The sequence below is a fragment of the Talpa europaea genome (genome assembly GCF_964194135.1).
Source record: "Talpa europaea genome assembly, chromosome: 6".
Lineage (NCBI taxonomy): Eukaryota > Metazoa > Chordata > Mammalia > Eulipotyphla > Talpidae > Talpa > Talpa europaea.
In genome coordinates this window covers 79,254,920-79,282,682 of record NC_140072.1, presented here as the reverse complement: position 1 = coordinate 79,282,682, position 27,763 = coordinate 79,254,920, and the positions used below count along the sequence as shown (strand labels likewise).

General features: G+C 36.0%; 1 protein-coding gene across 2 annotated transcripts in view; it reads right to left on the bottom strand.

Moving 5' to 3' along the window:
- Positions 1-27,763, bottom strand: part of FNDC3A (fibronectin type III domain containing 3A) — a gene marked incomplete at both ends in the record, with an annotated part of 135,775 nt that overhangs the window by 83,065 nt on the left and 24,947 nt on the right. For both annotated transcript variants that reach the window (XM_084234466.1, XM_084234467.1), the window contains one exon: positions 18,812-18,887. In XM_084234466.1, the coding sequence (XP_084090592.1) occupies positions 18,812-18,887 (76 nt within the window). The remainder of the gene's footprint in view (positions 1-18,811; positions 18,888-27,763) is intronic.

Genomic DNA, 27,763 nt, shown 5'->3' with positions numbered 1-27,763 from the left:
ATTCATACACTAAAATTAATTCAAAATGGATTGAACACTTGGACATAAGACCTAAAACAAAAATACATAAAAGAAAACATGGGGATACACTGCTGGACATCAACTGTAGAGACATGTTTGGGGACATGTGCCCAATGGCTGGGGAAAGAAAAGCAAAAAAAAAAAAAAACCAAAAAACAACAAATGGGACTACAGCAAACTAAAAAGCTTCTGGACAGCAAAAGAAAATACCACAAAAATGAAAGGGCAACCTATGCTATGTAGAAGATATTTATATATTATCATATATGTGGAAAGGGACTTTATATTCTAAAATATAAACAGTTTAAGCAGAATAATTACTCTTAGTAGAGATATCCACTTATTTTAAGTCATTTGCTACCTATATATGTCTTTAATTCATGTTACTGATATTGAACTGAAAAATTTATTTTTCAGTGTATCTTTAAATTTTTTTCAAAAACTACTTGCAAAAGTATATTATAGTTAATAAATATGAAGCTTTTTATACCTAAAATTGACACTTTTCTATAATGTTACTTTACTATTATAATATTAAGAAAATATTTGATTTTGGGGGAATGTCTGATAAGACAGGAGCAAATCCTGTTAAGGATATTCTCAGTTCTATTCTTTTTCTTACTGTCATGTGCACATATTTTAGTCTAATTATCTTCAATGATTCTAAAATACCTTCAAATATTTTTATAAACAAAAAAAATCACTGAATTGTCTCTATTTAAAATTCTTTCAAAAGTTTCACCGAATTTGCATTTTTAAACTCACTGTTGCTAAAAGAATTTACTGCAAAATAAAAAGGGATCTACCAATAACACTAAAAACTTCAAATAACAAAACATTCAGACTATTTTTTACATATTTTGTGACAGGGATATTTAGATTTTACTTCTGTGTAGTCAAATCCATCTAACCTGTTATGCTCGTCCCAGAGAACCTTACAACTGATAGTCTGGTGACACCAAGTGGTTAGAAGAGGAAGCAGCAATTCCTACTCCCACAGCTGCCAATACTGTCTGGAGATTGGTTTAGGGTTCTTCATCTAAGAGTACTTTGCTTTACTACTAAATAAGTACCTTAACTGCTATATGACTTCCTTCTGGCAAGGGCCAGGAAAAGATAAATGGTTTATTTAGGTTGTCCTCAAGATTTAATTATAGGTTCATGTGAAACAAGAGATAAACTGCTTACTAGAGAAAGTGGTAGAAGCAGGAAATACAAAATGGTGGGCAACCAAATGCCCACCATTTTAATGGTACTAATTATATTTTGTTAAAAAAAAAGTCTAGGATAAACGTTAAACCAGTTGGATACCAAGAAGAGATGCATAAAATGGGACTGCCCTAGACAAAATGGGACATAAGGTCACACACTTAGTAAGAGATTCTTACTTGTTAAGGCTACAAAATAGCTGACAACTTTTATTCATGAGGCTATTAGTACTTAAGGCAATTAGCAGTTTTAAGCCTTTGCATCTAACAAGTTGGTGATCATAACTTGGGAGCAGAATAAGACAGGGAGTTAAAGAAGAAAGATAAAAGATCTCGGTCAGCATCACTGCTCAGATGTTTAGGGGTGGTGTTTCCTCGAAAATTATACTTTTTAAAGACTAGATAAACTGCTTGAATTAGTGGCCAAAGTATAGTTCAGAATTATGAGTAATTCCATTTATCTGTATTCAGGTAATGGAAAATTTCTATACTTAGACTTGCTAATAAGCATTTTAATGTATGAGTAGGAAAAATTAAAGTAAGGAGCAGTAAATTGAATTGTACATAGACAGAAAACTTGGAGGAGGAGATATGTTTACCAAGCACCTGTTTCTAAACAAGCTATTTTCAGTGTTCTTGTTTAGAAAGCTACAAAGACTGTGATATTAATGTGCATGGATGCAGCAGGTTGTGAACACTATTTTTAGTATCAGTCTAATGTGAACAATGATGAATCATTCTCTGTTAGTCTAGTAGGAAATAGTGCTTGGAATTTACCACAGCACATTAGGCTAACTATATCTCAATAACTGACACCCACACACTGACATCACACAGGTAGTGATATGGATCAATGACGCAAATCCTGTCAGGACCAAACATTAAGGGCACAGGGGCTGGAAAAAAAAAATGCCCACAAGACAGGGCAGCTCAGTCATCCAATATGCACAAACTGCACTAAATCAGTATTGCTGTTGTTGAAAAGGGTTATGCTAGGTTCTTTTTACATACAGCTAAGCCTTTTATTTTTAATTATAGATCACCTACATAATAGAGTCTCCCTCACAGCCTCTGTTTTTTAAAGTATGGAACTTTAAAAACATGCCTTAAGGTTAGACCAGTCATGAGTTAGGAAAACAGTCTCCGAGCGAAGGTTCTTTACAAATCTTTCACAGAATATCCAGCACTTATTATTTTATATAACACGTTGCACTTGACATAACATCCTGGCCTCACAATTCTTTTTACCTTAAGAATCTTCTCAGTGTCACCTTCTTTTAGCTTTTACTATTTTTAGTCTTACTGCCATCAAAATACCAACTTTTTATGCTTATAGATGAGTAGGAGATGACGACTTAGAGTAACCAAATGGAAGGCTTCAACATACTTCCCCCTAGATTAAAGGTCCCCACATGGAATTCTGGAACTCTCCTTTCCTGTAACAGGGAATGGAAATTCCTGGAGACTTGTCACAGAAGTTTACATCCCGTGGTAGGTTATTCTGAAGAGAAACTGGGCTTCTATACTTAAAGCATTTCCTTTCCTTCTTGTTTCTTATGTTCTCAAAGATTATCACTTCCCAGGAGAACTGGAAAGCTGAAGGGAGATCAGAGCTGGAGGTGTTTAATAACCTTTTCTGCAATCATCATTAGCCTGACATAAGCAGACTAATTTGAAAACAGGTTAAAGAGTCATGTCCTTAGGCACTTGCTTCATATTGTTTCCTCAATTACTGTGGCTTCTTATAAGAATTTGTTAAAAAAGAAAAAAGCCAAAGTAAGGGCTCTCCCTCAACCTAAAGTTGCTTTGTTTTTTAAACTCTAAGTCATTTTAAGGACGTATTTTAAAGAAGTACTGGAACACAATTTTGTACTCTTTCACCATAGTTAAATTTCATCAGAAGACAGGACAATAAGGTCTTATTTTTCTCTATCATGTTTATACATTTTCAACCTTTATTGTTGATCTTTATTCTACCCTACTCATTCTAATCTTCTCAGGGCAAGTTTCTGCTCAAAAAGAAAAAGGGAGATAAAAAACTCACTTTATGCTAAAGACAGAAGTGTTTGGAAAAACTCCAGAGGTAAAGATAGGAATAGAGACCTAATCTCCTTATTCTCTTCTGGTTCAAACATTACTAGACTGGGAAGTAGGATCTTATTTATATAATTATTTATGAAGAGATTATGCATAGAAAGGTAAAAGAAAGGGCCTTTGCCAAGCTCTGTAGTTGTGGCTATTAAGAATTTAGAGATACTTAAGATTGCAGGCTTGGGGCCTGCCTTTACAACCATGTCCCACAAATATACAGCTTTGCCTCTAAAAGTAAACTTTCCTTCTTATAAATCCTTTCAGAGACATCCTGTGGATATAAAAATGAATATAAAAGTAATGACTTGTAATAAAAAATAAAAATATATACTACACTGTCCTGCACTTTAATAATAAATCTTAGAGCTCTTGCCATATTGGTACATGAAGAGCAGTTCAAATCTCTTATTCCAATGTAACAATGGAATAAAATTTATTTATTCCTTTATTCACAGATATTCAAGGTTTTAACCTTTTTCTTATTACAATACTATAGTAACTATCTCTACACAAACATCATTTCACAGATTGTCAGTATACTGTAGGAAAAATTGCTAGAAAGTAGAGTAGTTATATTATAAAAATTACATTTTTGGTATTACCAAATCTCAAGTTTGTACTAATACATATTCTGATCAACACATGCCTGTATTTAATAAACTTTTTGATATTTGCCAATCTGAAAGGTGCAAAGAGTAACAGTGTAGTTCATTCAGTTTGGATTTTCTTCTGAATGAGGCTGAAGAGTCATATGTTTTTTCCTTTTTAGTGACCTGTTTGTTCCTAGCCACTGCTTACTTTTCTTTTTCTTTTTTTTTTTTTTTGGTGGGACCCTTGCCGGTGGCTGGGGATCAAATCGGCACTGTAGAGGCTGCGGGCAGCTCGCAACCCAATGCTCAACCGCTGTGCCACCAGGGGAGGCCCCTACACTGCTTTCTTTTCTACTAGATTTGCAATGGATCTTTATACATTTAAGAAGTTAGCTCTTTGTCATAAGCTGCAAATATTTCTCTTATTTGTCTTCTTTTATTTGTTCCCCTCATGTATATATTTATTATTATTTTTTTTTTTTGGTGCAAAATGCTAAGTGGTAGGTTAGAATGGTGCTGGGGGTGGTCTCCCCGGTGGTCCAGCTATTGAGCCCTGAGTTGTGAAGCTGCCCGCCGCAGCCTCTACAGTGCTGGTTCAATCCCCGGCCTCCAGGCGAGGGTCCCACATGGTGCGCAGACCTCTCCTGCCGCCTGATGTTCCCCTCAGCAGTGTACTACTTCAGCCTGCCTGCTCTGCTCTTCCCTCTGGCTCTGGTGAATTTTCCCACCCTCCTGCGCTTCTGACTGTACCCAGTGCTTGTATAAATAAATAAATAAATAAATCTTAAAAAAAAAACAAAAAAAAAAAAGAATGGTGCTGGGGTGTTTCCTTCTGCTCTAAGACATTGCCTCCCACACTGCTCCACCAAAGGCTAACTCTATTTCTTTAAGCAAGCACTTAATGACTACCCCAAGCTGGATTAGGCATTTCTCCTTCGGTCTCCCACAAAAATCTGAGTACACCACACTCAATTCCATTGTAGTACACATTACCTCTTCTGTTTTAACTTGCCTATCTTGTAACTCACTAGACTTTGAAGCAAGCTCTAAGTCTTTCAAATGGTTGTCAACCTTCAGGAAAAGAAATTTAAGGCAAATTATCCATAAAAAGAGCATGCAATTAGTTATTTTGTTTCCTGTGTTCTGGCAAGCACCAAAACATGGGAGACTGAGTATAAAAGAGTGAGGAATTCCAACATATTAAGCCTAAAAATGTTAAACTATTAAAATATGTAATCTTTCACTGTAGTTAAAGGGGATTTTCCAAAAATGTTAACGGATTATGTAAGATGAAGAGAAGGGAATGTCAGAGACAGAGAACTTTGCTGATCCACAAAGAATGGACATAAATTGACTAAAATAGCTCTCAAAGTAAATAAACATCTTCAAATAAAATTACTGCACGTTTTATGTTAAAGTTATGTTAAAATTTTGACTTATTTTAAAATTATGACCGTAGTAGTTACTTACTTAACTGCTGAAGCCTCAAAGAAATCAATGCATACTTGCAAGCAAATCTACTACCACCGTTATATTACCCATGGTTGGATGTGCCTTAAAAGAACACTATAACCACAGTCAGCAGCACAAATCATATTTTTGTAGATAAAAGAAGCATCTTTAAAGGGAAATTCTGCCTAGTATTGGTTGCCATGACAGGAAAATGAGAATTATGAGGATGAATCCTAGAAAAGTTGGAGAATGATTTTTTTCCATATCCATAAATGTAGGGAGATAATAAAAATCACATTCAACATGTTGCCACATAAGGAACTGAGCTAGAAAAGATTTTTTCTGTTTCCTGGGACATTCTTTGCAGATGGTGAAAGGTATGTAAATCAGATTATGTAGATTCATGACAGTCTTTTTATTACTTTATATAAATGTTCTCTGAACATCCTAGCCTACCTTTTCCCAGTTATGCTTTAGGGGAAAAAAAAAAACCAGAAACATTTATGCCTGGGTTAGAATGCTTATTAAGCTAAGCATTTGAGTTCAAAATTGTGCTCGTAGTTACTACAAGGATAAACTAAGGTAAATCTGTGTGTTTGTAATTCAGTTACTCTTCTCACCAAGAAATTCTTTTTCTGAAGTCAACTTTATTGTTTATTTATTAATTTTGAAAGATTTATTTATTTATGCATACAAGAGCTGGGGCATAGGCCAGAGATGTAGGGAGTGAGAGGATTCACCAGAGACAGAGTGGGGAACAAAACAGGCAGACTAAGTGAAATACACTGCCCAGGGGAGCAGCGAGCGAGACAGGAGAGGTCTGCTGGGCCATGTGGGCTGCTCCCTGGCCGGCCAAGGACTGAACATGGGGTGCAGAGGCTTCAGATTTCTTCATAGTGCAGTGCTTAAGCCCTTGTGTGACCAGGGAGGACACAAAGCCAACTTTAGAGAGACTAGTTTTTATTTTAAATAAGGTGACCTTTCTGTACACTTTTTCATAGGGTTAAGAAAATATATGCAAAGCACAAAGTAGGTTTGCAGTAAATACTGGTCTCTTTCCTTAGCCCCTTCACAGAATGGTTTGGTTAAATGGAGATGATCCAAACAAATATGTATGTTCTTTCATAAATACATCCTGGCTTATACTGAAACTTCTTAGGGGTTGAGAAAAAAAATCTTCCATGACTTAAGGTTAGCTTTTTTGCTCTGGGTTTCTTATCTGTGTCAGAATTCTTTAAGCTAGACCATATTATGATACCAAATTTACACATTTCTTCTATCCCCCGATTTAAAAAAAAAGTCATATTATACCTTTAAGTTTGGTATGTTCTACTTTTTCACTTTTTACTGGTTAAAAAATCTACTTATCTGTACCAAAATACTTTGTGTGGCCTACAATTTTCCTTAATAAGTTTAGGGTTTCAACTTTAAAGAAAAGAAATGTATAAATTTCATAAAATAAAGCTGCACTAAATTTATAAGGGCCTTAAACACATTTATAAGATTATTTAAGCAGTTAATATGTCAACATTATGAAATTACACAGAAAGTATAAAGAAAAAAATATATTCACAGGGACAGGCACTTGAAGGAAATGTGTCACAATTATTTTGAGGCATATATATTTATTAAAAGCAATTATTTTTCCTCATTACAAAAAGATCTAATTCTTTTGAAAATATTAGTAACATACATACAATTGAATAAGTGGCCTTCAAGATTCAGGTCCTGATTAAATTAAACCACTAATTAAAACTTTTAATATTCCATTTTGGGGACATAAATTAAAGAACAAAATTTATCTTTTGAGTATTCCTGGGAAGGCTTTTCTAGCCCCTGGGTGGGTTCTGGATACTCCTGCTATGGGCTTCTGTAGCACCTTTCCTAGTCTCTTCAATTACATACTGCATTTCTTTCACTAAGTTGAATTTCTTAATTGTCTGTCTTTCCCAGGAGACTGTCCTGGTGGCAGTGAGGGGGTGGGGGGGCATGGAGGAAGTCTGGGGAAGGGTCATCTTACTACTTATCATTAAATTTCCAGAGTTTTGAAATAGTGACTATACATGTTAAGATGATGATAATTTGCTAAATATAAGAATGAGTTTGAAAGAAATCTCCAGTCCATATTCTTATCTAAACTCAGTAATTTATTCAACTCAATCTTTTAAATGGAGTCTACAACTACAGACCATACAATTGGTACTAACATTTATAATGATTTAGGGCATCTGGAAGATTCTGAATTATTTTCAGTGTATTTTGATTACAAATGTTAAATGTTTATTTTGTAAACATTTTCAGTAATTTTACTTGGAAAGGACTTTATGGTTTTCAGATAATCAGAAAGGTATTTATAAAAACACCCTGAGTTAGTTAAGTTTAAAGCACATGGACCTCCTGGGTGGCGCAGGCAGTTAAGCACAGCACTGTGCAGCTGTCCACAGCCTCTGCAGTGCGAGTTCAATCCCAGCCAGCCGGGAAGACACCCACATGGTGCAGCAGACCTCTCCTGTCTCGCCTGCTGCTCCCCTCAGCAGTGTATTTCCTCAGTCTGCCTGTTCTGTTCCCTGTTCTGTCTCTAGTGAATCCTCTCACCCTCCCATGCATCTGCCCTGTACCCCGGTTCTTGTACAAATAAATAAATCTTTTTTTAAAAAAAGAAAACCTAAGTATAAATGATCAAAGAACCTTTCAAACTCTAATGATTTCTGTATTTAATATAAAATCTAGTATTGGTTATGCCTTAAAAATTATTTTGCTTAACTCTACTCAAAGAGGAGGATTAATAAATAAAATAAAACATTCTTTCAATGCTCCAAGGAAAAATTTTATTTTGCAATTAAAAGCAGAAGAAATTTTGTTTGGTCCAATATGATGCAGTACAATGTGAATAAAGCTAAGTGGTACTTATAAGGGTTAGACTAAGGGTTCTATGCCTCATGAAATGGGAGAAGGCAAGGTTTTTGGTCTGTTTTTAAGCCCAGTAATGAATAAATGCAGTATTTTAGCAAGGATAATCTCTGTAGCTGGTTTACAATAATTTGGTTTCAGCTCTTTAGAAATAAGACACTCATTCTAGCATATGATTTGGAATGGTTTGCAAGAAGTATGTGAAAGTATTTCAAAAAGAAAGTATGTGGTTGGGAGGAACCACTCACTGTTTAGCTATGAGCTATGCGTAGGTACTTTGTTTGAGAAGTGGCTGTAAAGTAATGGTTAAAAGTGTGGACTCTGTAATCAGACTGCCAGGTGTTAGCTCAGTATCTCAGTAATGGGTAATTAAGGGCAAGTTATTAACCTAAGTCTCATTTTCCTTTTCTACAAAATGAAGATAGCAAGATCTCACACAACTGTTGGGAAGATTAAATAGGTTAATTATATATAGAATGTTTACAAGAGTAGCTGTACGGTGACTGTTAAATAACCATTAGCTAGCATCAAAAATGCTGATTAAATTTACAAAGTCACTCTCACCCTTTTCCATTACTTGAGGATCTGTAAAGCAATGTTCTTACAACTAGAAATTTCTGAATGCTAAAGCGCAGACAGTTTTGTTGTTTATTCCTAAAGTAAACCAATAAACATTTACTGAGTTTCTATATACTCAAGGAAAGTTCCATGTGCCATGGGCAGGGAAAGGAGCTATTGCATACACAGAGTACAATAGTACTGTGTCATAGTTCTACCCCATAATCACTTGAAAAAGGTTGCGTGGGTCCAGACAGCTGTATTAAGCTTTCAATTGATTCTGACATCCCTTGGTATAGTGGTTATAAAATTACAGTCTTTATCCCAGATCTACTACTAACTAGCTCTGAGACTCAAACCTCAGATTTTTCACTCTTAAAGTTTAAATTAAAATTAATGCAATGCATAGCACAACTGGTAGACAATAACCACACACATTATTAGAGGTGGACTCTACAATTATTAAAAGGCAAGGTAGAAAATAATGTTATGTGAGGTTACTTATACGGTTAACAATAAGAACAACAAGAAATTAAGGAATACTTTTTAACACTGAAAAGAAAAGGGACTCAACCTATGGAGCTAGTACTGGGTTTTGAAGGACTTTAGGAAGAGAGAGAGAGGAAGAGAGAGAGAGAGAGTGTGTGTGTGTGTGTGTAAGCGCTTGTATGGATTTTCTAAGCAGAGGCAATGTGAACATAGGTCTGAAGGGGGGGTCTCTACAAGAAATATTTAGAGACCAGAGACCAGGATATTTACTAATCCTGGAATACTTGGAGTGGAAGATTTGTGGAAGTAAAGCTATAAAGAAAGATTAGAGTAGGTGTAGGAGTGCTTAGAAAATAAGGTTAAGAGTTCTATGCTGTATGAAATTGGAGAAAGCAAGGATTTTTAGTTTATTTTCAAGCATAGTAATGAAAAAAAGTACTATGCCAGGAAGGATAAATAGTTGTGAAAATAAATATGGAAAAATGATAGAGACATTTCTGAAAATATACTTGGGTTCTAATCACTGCAGGATTAATATTCTTAAAAGACTATAAAACTACTCAGGTATAATACAAGCTTAAGTGGTCTTTTACAACAAGTTTTAATCAAATTTAGTTCAAAAGCATAGCTCTTCAGTGCGGTTATTTGTAGAAATTTCACAAATTATACACCTGGTTAGGTGGATTGCGTCAAATCACAGATCTGTAGTTTTGGGTGTTCTCAATTCATCAGAAAAAGTCCATTGCCAAGATGGGTATTTCAAACTCAGAATACACTACACTGCTCTCAATTTTCTAAGTCATACCAAGATTTTGCTATAAATACAAAATTACGAGTGAAAACTGATATGGCCTAGGATATAGTTAAAATATTGTATATATGCAATCAAAAGTGGAATGACTTTTCTATTATTGTAAAATTATATTTGAATGTACCAAATGCTTTTTAAAAATACATGTAATCCTCTATTTATGACTCTCTATATGTCGTGATATAGCTGTATCTGTATCTACCTGTATCTGTATCTATATAGACCTCCTTTGGGCCAAATACTTTGGCTAAACTCCACATGACAAAACCCTCAAGAGGGACAAAGAGGAACAATGGAGAAATGCTAACTCTAAAGGGACAGGTGAAATGGGCTGAGGGAGGCTAGATTAAGTATCTTCTGGGTATAAAAGGGTGTGTGTGTGAGCTTCTTATATACACACCTTATCCTATTTATTTATTTATTAAAAGATTTATTTATTTATTTATACAAGCACTGGGTACAGTCAGAAGCGTGGGAGGGTGAGAGAATTCACCAGAGACAGAGTGGGGAACAGAACAGGCAGACTTGACGAAATACACTGCTGAGGGGAGCAGTGTGCCCGGCCGGAGAGGTCTGTCGTGCCATGTGGGACCCTCGCCGGTGGCCGGGGATCGAACCCGTGCTGTAGAGGCTGCAGGCAGCTTCACAGCCCAGCACTCAACCGCTGCGCCACCAGGAGAGGCCCTATCCTATTTATTTAAAACATTACTTTTGATAAGGAAAACATTTACAAGATTCAAAAATTAAAAAAAAAAAGTATAAAGGGAAACCAGTACACGACTACCTCCCCAGAAGAAAACACTATAATTACTTTTCAGCGGTTCTTTCACAATTAATATTACAATTAATAGTCTGTGACATCTATTTAGTTACCTTGTTATATTTGTCCTCCTCTTTTTAGACAGTAATAATGCCCTGAATTTTGGTTAGAAGTGATCAACTTAGCTATGATCAATAAGAATATGAGGATAAATGATCTGAACATTCTCCATATTGTGTCCTTAAAGAAAGAGGGCAAATCTCATATCTCGTCCCCTTTTCCATTCTGTCTGGAACATGGATATGGTGAAGTATCATCTTGGATCATGTAGACTAGTGTAGCATCTTAGGAATAGGAGGCCAAGACAGATATAACCTGGATCCTTGTATCACCTACGAGTCAGAAACTCCACATAAGCACTAACTGCCTGCCTCTGAATTATATATATTGTGTGAGAGGGAAAAAAAAGTTCATGTGATTTGTTGTAGTTTTCTATGGTTGTCTAAAACTTAGTGGTTTAAAAAATAGCCAAGACAGTGTTAATATACATCTGAGGAGGGATGAACCTATTCCCCTTAATTATGTACAATGTTGTAACCCAATGTTTTCTCAATAAAAAGAGAGTCAAAATCACCTGCTGCCCACTACCCATTTATTAGCTCTGTAGAAGGCCAGGTACACTGTGATTGGGTTCTCTGATCAGTGTCTTACAAAGTAAAAAAAGTATCAGCTAGAGCGCATTCTCCTATGGAGGTTGGAGTACTCTACTAAATTCACATGATGGTGGCTGAATTCACATTCCTGCAGCTATAGGACTGAGGTCCTCATATCTGTTGTTAAGGAAATAAAAAAGGAAGCTAATATTCACTGAATATTTTAGTTAAATAAGATTTTACGTACCAAGATGAAGACAGCATCATTATTCCCTCCCCTATAAGATTCAGAGGTTTAGAGGAAGTTTCTCTCACAAGTGTTTATTTTCATTAGGAAGGCATATTAATAAATTAACTGGCATCCTGTTTATTGGTCTATTATGAGCAATAACCAATAACTAACTCAGTTATTTTCTTAAATGTGCCTGTGCTCAGATATACCTATTAAATTTAGGAACTCTCAGAGTACTCATTCTCAGAATTAACTAAATATCTCAGATTAACTAACACAGTATTTTGGAATGGAAACAAAGAATATTTCATTAGAATGAATATTGGAGTTAACCTAATCAAACTTTTTCTGTGCATTATTCACTTTTATAATACCATCCAACCAATGCATGAGCACATATAAGGATGGAATTCTGGTATAATAAAGCAATGATTCCATTTTTATACAGTTACATAATGTAAGCTTACATAAAGTAAGCCAGTTCTTCCTTATAAGTAAAAATTTACTCCCCTGTAATTTTCATCTATTAGTCTAAATTCTGCCCTCTAAAAGTACAGAGTATCTTTCAAATCATAGTTTTTTCTTTTTTTAATTTTTTAAAAAAGATTTATTTATTTATACAAGCACTGGGGTACAGTCAGAAGCACGGGACGGTGAGAGAATTCACCAGAGCCAGAGTGGAGAGCAGAACAGGCAGACTGACAAAGTGCACTGCTGAGGGGAGCAGTGGGTGGCAGAAGAGGTCTGCGAGCCATGTGGGACCCTCGCTGGCGGCCGGGGATCGAACCAGCATAGGGTCCCACAGAGGCTGCAGGGCTGCGGGCAGCTTTGCACCCCAGCGCTCAACCACTGCGCCACTGGGGAAGCCCGTCTTTTTTTTTTTTTTTTTAAAGATGTATTCATTCATGATACAAGAACCAGGGTACAGGCCAGATGTGCAGGAGGGTGAGAGGATTCACCAGAGACACAGCAGGGAAGAGAACAGGCAGATTGACTGAATCATATTGCTGAGAGGAACCGCGGGTGAGACAGGAGAGGTCTGCCACGCCATGTGGGTATCTTGCTGGCCGGCAGGGATCAAATACACACTGCAGAGGCTGAGGACAGCTTCACAGCACTGTGTTCAACCGCCTGCGCCAGCAGGGGAGGCCCATAGTTTTCTTTTTTACAATAAATATACTTTGCTCAGGAAAGTGTGGGACTGCCAGCCAGGCTTTTGGAAATCAGCAGCCCTGCAGTCCCCTTCTAGAACTGAGAGAAGGGTGGCTTCGCAAACAATGGTGAGCAGGAACATAGAGGCCTGAGCAAGCTGCAAGAGGCTTGCTCCCCCAGTTCAGAACTGAGTAGAAGAGAGGGAGGGCTCGACCATCAAGGTGAACTGTGGGGCCGAAGAAGGTGCAGAGCTGCCACTGGGTATCTAGCAACCATGCAATTTCCTTCTGGAACTGAGCAGAAGAGAGGGAGGGCTCAGCAAACAAAACTTAAGACTGGCATGTAGGGGAAAATACCAGCAGCACACAGAGACTCCGTGATCTTCAGGGACAATGCCCATCAAACCATCCACAGCATCACTATTCTTGTGGAGTCTGGCATAATGATGCTGGACTCGGTCTGGCCACCAGTTCCTGATGTCCCAGAAGGAACACCCCAAAGAGATGCTCGCCAGTACCAGTGGCAGTGTCCCAAAACATAGACCAAATTAGAAAACAAACAACAGGGAGAAGGAAAAATACAAATAACCAAGCAAGACCTCTGGGGAAGGACACACCACAAAAAGGAATTCCGCCCCCAGAACTCAACAACAATGACATGGAAGAACTTAGCCATTATTAAAAAAAAAAAAGATGAAAAGGAAAAGAATAATATGTGAAATATATATAAATGGAGTGAAGAATAAAATTGAGTCTTTAAAGAAGGAAATGCAGGATATTAAAAGATTAATGGAGGAGCTAAAGAACTCTGGGAAAGCAACGAAAACAGAATTAATGAGATGGAAAAAAGAATCAGCACTATTGAAGATACAGATATAAAAAGAACCAAAAATGAAAAGGAAAGAGAAGTACAACAGAAAATGAATGAAGAAACACTTCGAGAACTGACACCATGAGGAAAGCAAATATAAGAGTTATAGGAATCTCAGAGGTGAGGAAAGAGACAAAGGAACTGAGAAACTATTCAAGGAGATAATCTAAGAGAACTTGCCAAGCATAAAGAAGGAGATGAAAATAGACAGGAAGCTAGAAGAACATCAAATTATCCCAATGAATGAAAAACTACAGCAAGACACTAATAGTAAATCTTCCAAGAGCCTAAGACAAGAAAAAAATAATGAAGCTGATGAGGGGGAAAAACAGATTAACTTATAAAGGAAAATCAATCAGGCTGACATCAGACTTCTTCAAAGAAACACTTTGGGTAAGAAGAGAACTCCAAATCAACCAATGCCAACCAAGAATACTTTACCCTGCAAAGCTCTCTTTCCTCTATGAAGGAAAAATAAGGACTTTCTCGGACAAACAGAATCTCCAGAAATATATTACTACTAAATCCCCACTCCAAAAAATATTACAAGAAGTCCTAAAGCCAAAACCAACAGAAGAATGAATAAGAACAGAATAAGGAATATACTCACAAAAAGACAAACAAAACGGTAATACAGACACCAACATATCGGTGTTAACCTTCAATGTAAATGGACTAAATTGATTAATAAAATGACAGAGAGGAGCAGGCTGAATCAAAAAACAAAATCCAACCTTCTGCTGTCTCCAGGAAACACCGTGGACTACAAAAGGCAAACATAAACTGAAAGTAGAAGATTGGAAAACAATCCCATAAGCAAATGGACCAAAAAAAGAAGGCAGGAAGAGCTATACTTAAGACTTCAAACTAAAAAAAGTAAAATAGGGACACAGATGGACACTACGTTATGATTAAGGGGACAATACATAAGAAAGATATAATACTCATCAACATATACTCACCAAATAACGGAGTACCAAAATATATCATACAATTATTATCAGCTCTGAAAACAGACACTAGAAAAAATACATATAGAGTAGAAGACTTCAATATATCACTCTCACCAATGGATAGATCAACAAGACAAAAAATAAACAAGTACATTAGAGCCCTAAATACCTAGATCTCATAGGCTTAACAGACATATATAGGACACGACATCCCAAAAAATCTGAGGACACATTTTTCTCAAGTGCACATGGATCATTCTCCAGGATTGATCACACACTGGGTCACAAGACAAACATCAACAGACATATTAAGATCAAAATCATACCAACTATCTTCTCTGATCATAAAGGCATCAAACTACAAATAAACCATGAAAAGAAACCCTCCCACTGCATGGAGATTGAAACCCACACTACTGGAAGACCATTGGATTAAAGAGTCACTCAAAGAAGAAATTAAAAAAACACGTTGAGATAAACAACAATGGGGACACAACTTTCTAGAATGTATGGGATGTAACAAAAGCAGTACTACGAGAAAACTATATAGCAATACAGGCTCACATCAACAAATAAGAACGAACTCAAAGAAACAACTTAATCTCCCATCTCAAAGAACTAGAAAAAGAACAACAAAAATACCCAAAAGCTAGTAGAACGAAATAATAAAAAATCAAAGCAAAAATAAATGAAATAGAAATTAAAAAAAAATCCAAATGATCAATGAAATCAAAAGTTGGTTCTTTGAAAAAATAAAACAGACAAACCTCCAGCCACATTCACAAAGAAAAAAGGGAGAAAACACAAATAGAATCATAAATGAAACAAGAGAGAAGAGAAATTACAATAGACTCAGTAGAAATGAAAAGAATCAGAGATCACTATGAACAATTATATGCAATCAAGTTCATCAATCTAGAAGAGATGGACAAAGTCCTAGAATAATATAATCATCCCAAGCTAGAAAAACAATAGAACACCTAAACAAACCAATTACAAGCAGTGAAACTGAAACAGTAATCAAAACCCTCCCCCAAAACAAAAACCCAGCACCAAATGGCTTCACAAATGAATTCTACCAAATGTTCAGAAATGAACTGGTGTGCATTCTACACAAACTCTTTAAAAAAATTGATGATCATATGATCATATCAATAGATGCTGAGAAAGCATTTGACAAAGTTCAACATTCATTTATGATGAAGGCACTTGGAATTCTCTGGATAGAAGAAACATGCCTTAACATGATAAAAGCCATATTTGACAAACCCACAACCAATATTATTCTCAATGGTGAAAAGCTGAAAGCTTTGCCTTTAAGATCAGGAACAAGACAAGAATGTCCATTCTCACCTCTGCTTTCAATATAATATTGGAAGTCCTAGCCAGAGCAATAAGACAAGAGAAAGATATACAAGGAATTCAAATAGGGAAAGAAAAAGTAAAGCTATCACAATTTGCAGATGATATGATAATACACATTGAGAACCCTAAAAACTCCACAGAAAAACTAATTAAAACAATAAACCAGTTTAGTAAAGTAGCAGGATACAAAATCAACACACAAAAATCAGTAGCCTTCCTATATATAATCACTCTGAAGAAGGAATCAAGAAGACCATCCCTTTTATAATTGAAACAAAAGAGATAAAATACTTGGGAATAAACTTAACAAAAGAGGTGAAGGACTTATACAAATAAAATTATAAAACATTGTTAAAAGAAACAGAAGAAGATACAATGAAATGGAAAGGGGCCTCCCTGGTGGTGCAGGTGGTTGAGCACAGTGCTGTGAAGCTAGCCACAGCCTCTGCAGTGCGGGTTTGATTGCGGCCAGCCAGGGAGATACCCACATGTCGCAGCACACATCTGTCTTGCCCGCTGCTCCCCTATTCTGTTCCTGCCTCTGTCTGGTGAATCCTCTCACCCTTCCGGACATCTGGCCTGTACCCTGGTTCTTGTATGCATGAATAAATAAATCTTTACAAAAACAAAAACCAAAGAAATGGAACAACATACCCTGCCCGTGGACTGAAAGAATGAACATTATTAAAATGGCCACCCTACCAAAAGCAATTTACAGATTCAACTCTACAATAAAAATTTCAATGACATTCTTCAAAGGCATAGAACAAATATTGATAAAATTCATATGGAGCCACATAAAACCTTGAATAGCCAAAGTTCTCCTGACTAAAAAGAAGGGGAATGGCTGTATCATACGCCCAGATTTCAAACCATTCTACAAAGCCATATTAATTGAAACAGTATAATAATGGAACAAAAACAGACCAATGGAATTGAATAGAATACCCAGAGATAAAGCCTCACATACATGGACAACTAAATCTATGGCAAAGGAACAAAGAATATGCCATGGGACAAGGACAGTTTGTTCAATAAACTGTGCTAGGAAAACCAGGCTGCCACATACAAAAAAAATGAAGCTATACTGCTGCCTTACACCATGCACAAAAACCAACTCAAAATGGATTAAAGAATTTGACATAAGACCTGAAACCATAGAATATAGAGAGGAAAATACAGGCAAAACAATACATGACATACATCTCAGTAACATCTTTAAAGACACATCAACTAAAGTAAATATAGTGAAGGAAAAGATAACACAGCTGGGACTACATCAAGTTAAAGAGCTTTGTACAACAAAATAGACAATAACCAAAACAAAGAGACACCCCACTGATTGGGAGAAAATTTTTGTACACAATACTAATAAAGGACTGACCACAGAGATCTACAAAGACCTGACAAGACAACAAAAACAAAGTAAACAATTTAGTCAAAAAATGGGCAGATGAGTTAAAAAGACACTTCTCCAAAGAGGAAATACAAATGGCCAACAGGCATATGAAAAAATGTTCAACATCTCTTGCAATCAGGGAAATGGAAATCAAAATCACAATGAGATAGCACCTTACACCAGTGAGAATGGCACGTAATAAAAAAAAAAAAAACTAGCAACAACAAATGTTGGTGAGGATGTGGAGAAAAAGGAACTCTCCCATAGTGTTGGTGGGAATGCAAACTGGTCCAATCACTATGGAAAGCTGTGTGGAGGTTCCTCAAACGACTGAAAATGGTGCTTCCATATGATCCAGCAATTCCACTCCTAGGAATCTATCCAAAGGGACACAAAATCATAAATTCAAAAGGACACCTGCACCCCTATGTTTACTGCAGCACTTTTTATAATAGGTAAGCTATAAAAACAACCCAAATGCCTAAAAATACCTGATTGGATCAAGAAGATGTGGTATATATACACAAACGAATATTACTCAGCAACCAAAAAAGATAAACTCATGCCATTCACAGCAATATGGATGGAATTGGAAGGGATTATGCTCAGTGAAATAAGTCAGAAGGAAAAAAGGAAATACTGGATTGTTTCACTTATAGGAGGAATGTAGAGGAAACAAGGGATCAGGGGAAAAAATTAATTATAATAAATTAAAAATCAAAATCATCAGGCAACTATAAATCAAGAGACATTTTGCAGAGGAGGAGGGAAAAGGATCAAAACAGGACTGGGAAGAGCACAGGGGACTATGGTGATGGGACACGAGTGAACTGGTGGTGGGAATTTCATAGGGACTACACGTGAGAGGAGAAAGCATATATTGTACAAAAACGAAGAATGATATAAAAAAAGAAAAAAAAAGATTAGTCATTTAGAATTCAGAGTCTATTTATCCATAAGTCATTAGCAGGTTCTGTATTTTGAGTCACATGACAATAGTAATGAATACCTTAATTGTAGACATATTATAGTTAAAATTCTAAACTGAATTCAATGAAGATTTTGAAGGGAATGACATGAACAAAATAATTTTATTTTATAAGGTTTTATTTTATAAAGTTAATCAAAAAACCAGGGCAAAGAAACTAATTAGGATACTATAGCCACACTTTAGTTGTAACGTATTCAGATTTTCTGTCTTGGTCGTAGTGAAAAAGAGGAGGAACCACAAACACCCACACCTGAATGTGCCCTAAATTTCTGTCTTGTTTCAAACATCAGTAAGTTACCATCTTACCTGTAATGCACTGAAACTGTCCATCTTCTCTTCTTATTGTAAATGCTTCCCCTGGGTTAACTTGTACCAGAATAACCTTAAAAGGAGGGGGAAAAGTATTAATCAAAACAACAGTAGAGCAAATCAGATATATCAAGATATTAAATGTTGCTAGTAAGAGAGTAGGTGTGACTATTTGAAACTGGAAAAGAAAATGGGAATTACACATTTGTTAAAAAAAGTTTCCTTCACTTTTCTGGAGGTCAGACTTAAGCCAAAAGCAAAGAATAAAGAAACAGAGTGGCAAGCTTTAAGTGTTAATTTACTTTGCTTTGAAACAAAGATGGAGTTAAACTACAGACTACTTGGAATATCTATGATGCTTGGTTTCTCAGTTGCTATGCAATGTGTTTTTCTAAAGCATAAACTGATAGATACAGCATGAAATGAACATACTTCAATTATTATGACATCTGACACTACACTGGAGAATGCATTAATACTACCATTTTAAATAGTTTTAACTATACAGAAAATACACACAAATTTTATGACATTTGAAAAACATAAAATGGGGAGGGCTGGGAATGAAGTCTTTCTTATCCTAAAGTAAACATTGTTAACATTCTGATAAATTATTTACTTTTCCTCTCTATGTATTGGCTTAATTTTCTCCCTAGTATAACTTATATCCAATTCTATGCAGCTTCTGGTTTATTATTATAATATAAAAATGACTTTTCTATATTATTGCTGAAAGCATTTTATAAATGACGATGCCATCAACTACTTAAACATTCTTTTTTGAAGTAACATTGCATTATAACATGTACATTTCAGGAGATTACTGTTAAAAATCAACATGTATACATACTACACATTACTTTATATTCACTGCTAAAGGTCTGATGCTTCCGCCATGCCATTGTTGCCTTTTTCCTGATTTATCCACCTCCTTTCCCCTCTTCCCTTTAGCCAGTCTCTTAGTCTAAATTTAATCTAAATTTTCAATTTTTACATTACAAACAATGCTGAAGTGAGCATTTTGATATATGGTGTTCCACCTCTATAATTAGTATTGTTCCCTTATGATACAGCCTCAGAAACAGAATTTTTTTAAAAAAAGGTTTATTTATTTATACAAGTACTGGGTACAGTCGGAAGTGCAGGAGGGTGAGAGAATTCACCAGAGCTAGAGCGGGGAACAGAACAGGCAGACAGAAGAAGTACACTGCTGAGGCGTGTAGCGGGCGTGGCAGGAGAGGTCTGTGCGCAATGTGGGACCCTCGCCGGCAGCAAGGGATAGAACCGGCGCTGCAGAGGCCTCAGGCAGCTTTGCAGCCCAGCGCTCAACTGTTGTGCCACCAGGGAAGCCCAGAAATAGAATTTTTGTGTCTGTTGTTAAACTGCTTTTTTGAAAGGTAGTTTATTCCCCTTAAATGTCTTTGCTACCTTGACAAATGAAAAGCGTATTACTGTTTTAATCTGTACTTCTTTGATCATTAATGAAGTTAAATGCTATCTTTCTGTTTGTTATTAGCGCTGTTGTTATTAGCTCTGTTGTAAACTGTCATCTTACCAATTTATGTATTCTTAAGTGTTCTTGGTGATCGAACTCTTTGCATGTTAACAATATAATATTGTACTATATCATGTTGCAATTATTTTCTCTTTTTTTTTCCTTTTTAATACAATTGTTTATTTACCCTTAGCCAATATTATCTTTTTCTTCCTTCTGTGACCTCTACTGCTTCTGAATTTAACTTGTTGCTGGCTATCGAACACCTGAAATGTGACTAGTCTGTACTAAGATGCGCTGTAAGTATAAAATACACCTTGAATTTAAAGGCTTAGTACAAAAAAAAAAAAAAAACCCAATCATGTAAAATAGCTTACTAGTAACTTTTACTTCATTACATGTTGAAATAGTGTTTTGGACATAATGGGTTAAATAAAACATAAATACTTTCACCTTCTTTTACTTTTTGATGTGGCTACTGAGAAATCTGAAGTTACTAAGTTAGCGTTCTCCTATTGATATTGAGGCTTCCATTAACGCACACCTGTTAAAATCGCTATTATAAAAAAGATAAGAAATAACAAGTGCTGATGAGGATGTAAAGGAAAAATTTATATAGTGTTGGTGGGAATGTAAATTAGTATAGCCACTATGGAAAATGGTATGGAGATTTCCCAAAAAGTTAAGAATCATGATAGGACCCACCTATTCCTTTACTGGGCATTTGTCCAAAGAATATGAAAACAGTAATTTGGGAAGATAAGTGTTTTCCTGTAATTTGTTACAATGTTAATTACAATAACCAAGATAATGGGACAACCTGCCCTTAAACAAATGGATAGAAGAGAAAGACATGGTCTAAATGCACAATGGAATACTACTACTCAGTTATGGAAAAAGAGGAAGAGTGTCACAACAACAAGGAGGAACCTTGAAGGGTTTATGCCTAGTCAGTCAGACAGAGAAAAACAAATACCCTATGATTTTATTCATATGTTGAAGATAAACAAAGCAAATGAACATACAAAATAAAACCAAACATATTGACAAAAGAACTGATTACCGGGCCTCCCCGGTGGTGCAGCGGTTGAGCGCTGGGTTGCAAAGCTGCCCGCGGCCTCTGTGGCGCCGGTTCAATTCCCCGGCTGCTCCCCGGCCACCGGAGGAGGGTCCCGCATGGTGCGCAGACCTCTCCTGCCGCCCGCTGCTCCCCTCAGCAGTGTACTTCGGTCCTTCTGCCTGCTCTGCTCCCCGCTCTGGCGGATTCTCTCACCCTCCCGCGCTTCTGACTACCCAGTGCTTATATAAATAAATAAATAAATAAATAAAATCTTAAAAAAAAAAAAAAAAAAAAAGAACTGATTACCAGAGGGGATATAGACTTGGGGGATGGGGAAGGAGGATAATTAGTAAAGAGGTCAACTGTAAAGGTGTTAAGTGGAAACTATACTTTTAGTGGTGATCAGAATGTAGTATATACAGGTGTTGAAGTATAAAACTCTACATCTGAAACTTATGCAAATATAAGCCCATGTTACCTCAATTTGAAAAAAATTTTTTTCTATTCTTTCCCTATCTTACACCCCAACTTTGTTTTTTAGTATGAGTAGGGACTAACAGACCCCTTAAATATCTGTTATAATCAATTTCTATCACTTAGTGTTTTTGTGGTAAAATTCATATAACAATTAAATTTAAGTTAATATAAAGTGTATAATTCCATGGTACTTTAGTCTATCTATCATGCTGTGCAACCACTCTTTCTGGTTCCAAAACATATCACCACTCCAAAATAAAACCCAGTACCCTACTAAGAAGTCATTCCATTCTTCTGCACCTCCAAAACCTTAGTAACTATCAATTTTCCTTCTGTGCATGGATTTTATACCTTTTGGATATATCCTATAGATAGTAGATTGTAATATGAGATCTTTTACAACTGATTTTGTTTACTCAGCATAATGTTACTGAGGTTCTTTCAGATTATATAGCATGGATGAGTACTTTATTCCTTTCCATGGTTGAGTAACCTTCAATTGTGTGCAGAGACTACATATATGTATCCATTCAAACACTGATGGCATTTGGGCTGTTTCCACCTTTTGGCTTCTAAGAATAGTGCTGAATATTCACATATAAGCATTTGAGTTCCTGTTTTCAATTCTTTGGTGGTATATATCTGGAAGCAGAATTGCTGGATCATGTAATAACTCTATCTGTAACTTTCTGAAGAACCACTGAAGTTTCCCACTGCAGTTACATAACTTTACATGCTTATCAACAATACACCGGGCTGCAAATTCTCTATATTCTTGACAGTGCTTGTTATTTTGATTATAGCTGTCTTTTGAGCATAATGTGGTTTTGATTTACATTTCCCTAATGACTAATGATGTTAAGCATCTTGCCATGTATCTGGCTGGCTATCTATCTGCCTACCTTCTCTGGAGAATTGTGTATTCAAGTCATTTGCTCAAATTTAATTAGGTTATTTATTATTGAGTTGTAAAAGTTCTTTATATATGGTGGATACTAAACTCTTAACAGATACAGGATTTATAAATTTTTTTTTCCCAATCTGTAGGCTGCCTTTCCCTTTCCTTTATAATGTTACTTTATGTACAAGCTTTAAATTTTAATAAAGTTAACTTTATTTTTTTGGGGGGAGTCACTGCTGCTTGTATGTTTGGTGTCTAAGGCTCCATTGCCAAATCTAAAACCATAATGACTTATTTCTTTTTAACTTACAAATCTCTTAGTTGTAGCTTTTATATTTATTTTCTTTTTCATTTATACAATAGCTGGGGTACAGGCCAGAGGCGTGAGAGGGTGAGAGGATTCACCAGAGACAGAACGGGGAGCAGAACAGGCAGACAGACCAAAAGCACTGCTGAGGGGAGCAGCAGGTGCCACAGGAGAGGTCTGCTGCACCACATGGGAATCTCCCTGGCTGGCCAGGAATTGAACCCGTGCTACAGAGGCTGAGACAACTTCATAGTGCTATGCTCAACCCACTGTGCCACCTGGGAGGCCCTTGTAGCTTGTAGGCCCTTGTAGGTGTTTGATTCATTTCAGATAATTTTGTATATGCTGTAAGGTAGGGGTCTAATTTCACTCTTTTACATGTGGATATATCCAATTGTCTCAGCACTGTATATTGAAGAGATATTCTTTCCCCACTGGCATCACTGTTGAAAATAAACTGACCATAGATGTATGTTCAATACATCTCTCTACGTATGGATGTATTTCTGAACTCTCAATTGTACACCAGTGATCTATGTATCTACTCTTATGACAATTCATAATGTTTTGACTATTACAGCTTTACAGTAGGTTTAAAGTTATGTTAATTCTCCTACTTTGTTATTATTTTTAAGACTGCTTTGACTATTTGGACCCTATGCAACTTCATTATGAATCTGAAGAAAAACCTTTTCATTTCTGCAAAGAAAAGTCACTGGAATTTTGTTAAAAGTTTATATTCAATCTGTACATTCTTTTAGACAGTTACTATCTTCACAATTTTCAGTTTTCTAATCCATGGACATGCCATATCTTTCTATTTAAGTCATCTGAAATTTCTCTAGGCACATTTCTGTGGTTTTACATGTACAAATATTTCATTAACTGGTATATGGGGAACGTATCTCAACATAAAAAGACTATATATGACCAGACTACAGCTAATTATCAGACTTAACAGTGAAAAGTTGAGTTTTTTCCTCAAAGGGAGAAGACAGACAAGGATGCCAACTGTCACCACTCTTACTCAACAAAGTACTGGAAGTTCTGGCACAATAATCAGGGAAGAAAAAGAAACAAGGCATGAAAATTAGAAAGGAAGAAGTAAAATTACCTTTATTTGCTGTAAATGGATTAAACTCTTCAATAAAAAGACACAGAGTTGCAGGCTGTATTAAGAAACAAAACCCAACCTTTTGTTGTCTCCAGGAAACACATTTAACTACAAAAGATAAAAATAGACTCAAAGTAAAAGGATGGAAAACAATCCTACAAATAGACCAAAACAGAAGGCAGGAACAGCTATACTTATATCAGATAAAACAGATTTCAAACTCAAAAAGGTAAAAAGAGACCCAGATAGTCACTACATTATGATCAAGGGGACAATACTTCAAGAAGAAATAACACTCAATAATATATACTCACCAAATGAAGGAGCACCAAAATATATATGACAACTACTATCCTCTCTGAAAACAGACATCAGAGAAAACATATATGTAGTAGGAGACTTTAACACACCACTATCAACAATGGATAGATCAACGAGACAAAAAATAAGTAAGGACACAAAAGCTCTAAATAAGGATCTAGACCTCATGGTCTTAAGAGACATCTATAGAACACTAAACCCAAAAATTATGAGCTCACATTTTTCTCAAGTGCACACGGATCATTCTCCAGGATCGATCACATACTGGGACAGAAGACAAACATGAACAGATACACCAAGACTGAAATCATACCAACCATCTTCTCTGACCATGAAGGCCTCAAACTAGAAATCATAAAAAGAAGGCAAGGAACTGTCCTACCTCATGGAGATTGAAATCCACACTACTGGAAGACCAATGGACCAATCAAAGAAAGAAATTAAAAAAAAACTTGGAGTTGAATGACAAGGAGGACACCAATTTTCTAAATGTATGGGATGCAGCAAAGCAGAAATAAGAGGAAAATATATCGCACTACAGGCTCACATCAACAAACAAGAATGACCCCAAAGAAACAACCTAATCACACATCTCAAAGAACTAGAAAAATAACAACAAAAAAACCCTAAAACCGTTAGAAGAAATGATAAAAATCAAAGCAGAAATAAATTAAACAGAAGCTAAAAAAAAATTCAAAAGATCAATGAAACCAGAAGTTGGTTCTTCCAAAAAATAAATAAAATAGACAAACCCCTAGGCAGGCTCACAAAGGAAAAAAGGGAGAAAGCACAAATAAATAAGAATCACAAATGAAGGAGGAGAAATCACAACAGACACAGTAAAAATTAAAAGAATAATCAGGAACTACTATGAACAGTTATATGCAAAGAAGTTCAACAATCTAGAAGAGATGGACAAATTCCTACAACTCTACAATCATCCAGAGCTAGATAAAGAAGAAATAGAATACCTAAACAGACCAATTACAAGCAGTGAAATTGAAATGGTAATCAAAACCCTTCCCAAAAACAAAAGCCCAGGACCAGATGGATTTACAAATGAATTCTACCAAACATAGATATCTTTACAGACACATCACCCAAAGCAATGATAGTGAAGGCAAAGATAAAAGTGGGACTACATCAAATTAAAGAGCTTCTGCACAGCAAAAGAGACAATAACAAAAACAAAGAGAAACCCCACCAACTGGGAGAACATTTTTGCACACAACACTAATGATAAAGGACTGATCACAAAAATCTGCAAAGAGCTGATGAGACTCAACAACAACAAAGAAAATAATCCAATCAAAAAATGGGCAGAAGAGCTAAAAAGAAACTTCTCTGAAGAGGAAATGCAAATGGCCAACAGGCATATGAAAAAAATGTTCAACATCACTTGTAATCAGGGAAATGCAAATCAAAACTACCATGAGATACCATCTTACACCAGTAAGAATGGCACATATTAAAAAAACTAGCAACAACAAATGTTGGTGAGGGTGTGGAGAAAAAGGAACTCTCCTGCACTGTTGGTGGGAGTGCAAACTAGTCCAACCACTATGGAAAGCTGGGTGGAGATTTCTGGACCTACTAAACATAGAGCTTCCATATGATCCAGCAATTCCACTCCTAGGACACAGAATCATCAATCCCAAAGAGCACCTGCACCCCTATGTTTATAGCAGCACTATTTACAATAGCTAAGCTTTGGAAACAACCCAAATGCCCAAAAATAGATGACTGGATCAAGAAGATGTGGTACATATACACCATGGAATATTACTCAGTATTCAAAAAAGATAAACACATGCAATTTGCAGCAACATGGATGGAGCTGGAAGGGATCATGCTCAGCGAAATAAGCCAAAAAGAAAAAGAAAAATACCGGAAGGTCTCACTCATAGCAGGAATCTAGAAAACTTAAATAAGGGACCAGGAAAATGAATAACTATAAGAAAGTGAAAATCAAAATCAACAAAAAACTATGAACCAGAGACACTCTATGGGGGGTAGGGCACGGGAGGGGAGGGATTGGGGTCAAAATAAGGGGGTTGCAATTGTATGGGGAATATAAAAATAAAATTTATTATTAAAAAAAAAAACGAATTAGTGCCTATTCTTCATAAACTCTTTAAAAAAATTGAGAAGGGATAACACCAAACAAGTTCTATGAAGCCAACATTACACGAATAACCAAAACCAAACAAGGACAACACAAAAAAAGAAGACTACAGGCCAATCTCCCTAAGGAACACTGATGCAAAAATCCTCAATATAATTTTAGCAATCAGAATCCAACAATGTATGCATAAAATAATTCACCACGACCAAATAGGATTTATTCCAGGGACACAAGGATGGTTCAACATCCAAAAATCAATTAATGTAATCCAACACATCAACAAAAAGAAATACAAAACCATATGCTAATATCAATAGATGCTAAGAAAGCTTTTGACATAGTACAACACCCATTCATGATAAAGGTCCTTGAAATTCTCAGGATACAAGGAACATACCTCAACATCATAAAGGCCATATATGACAAGCCAACAGCCAGTATCATTCTCAATGGTGAAGAGCTGAAAGCATTTCCGTTAAGATCTGGAATAAGACAAGGATGTCCACTCTCACCATTGCTTTTCAATATAATACTGGAAGTGCTAGCCAGAGCAATAAGACAAGAGAAAGACATATAAGGAATCCAAATAGGGAAGGAAGAAGTCAAACTATCACTATTCGCAGATGATATGATAATATGCACAGAGAACCCCAAAAACTCCACAGAAAAATTCATAAAACCAATCAGTTTAGTGAAGTAGCAGGATACAAAATCAACACACAAAAATAAGTAGCCTTCCTATATACAAACAATAAATCTGAAGAAGAAGAAATCAAGAAAACCCATCTCTTTTATTATTGAAACAAAAAAAATCAAATACTTGGGGGAATAAACCTCAAGAAAGAGGTAAAGGACCGATGCAAAGAAATCTATGAAACACTGTTAAAAGAGACAGAAGACACAACGAAATGGAAAGACATCAGACCCTGCTCATGGATTGGAAGAATTAACATGATCAAAATGGCCATCCCACCAAAAGCAATTTACAGATTCAATGCTATTTCAATAAAAGTTTCAACGACATTCTTCAAAGAAATAGAACAAATATTGATGAAATTCATATGGAGCCACCAAAGACCTGGAATAGCCAAAGCTCTCCTGGAAAAAAAAAAAAAAAAAAAAAAAAAAAAAAAAAAAAAAAAAGGAGGG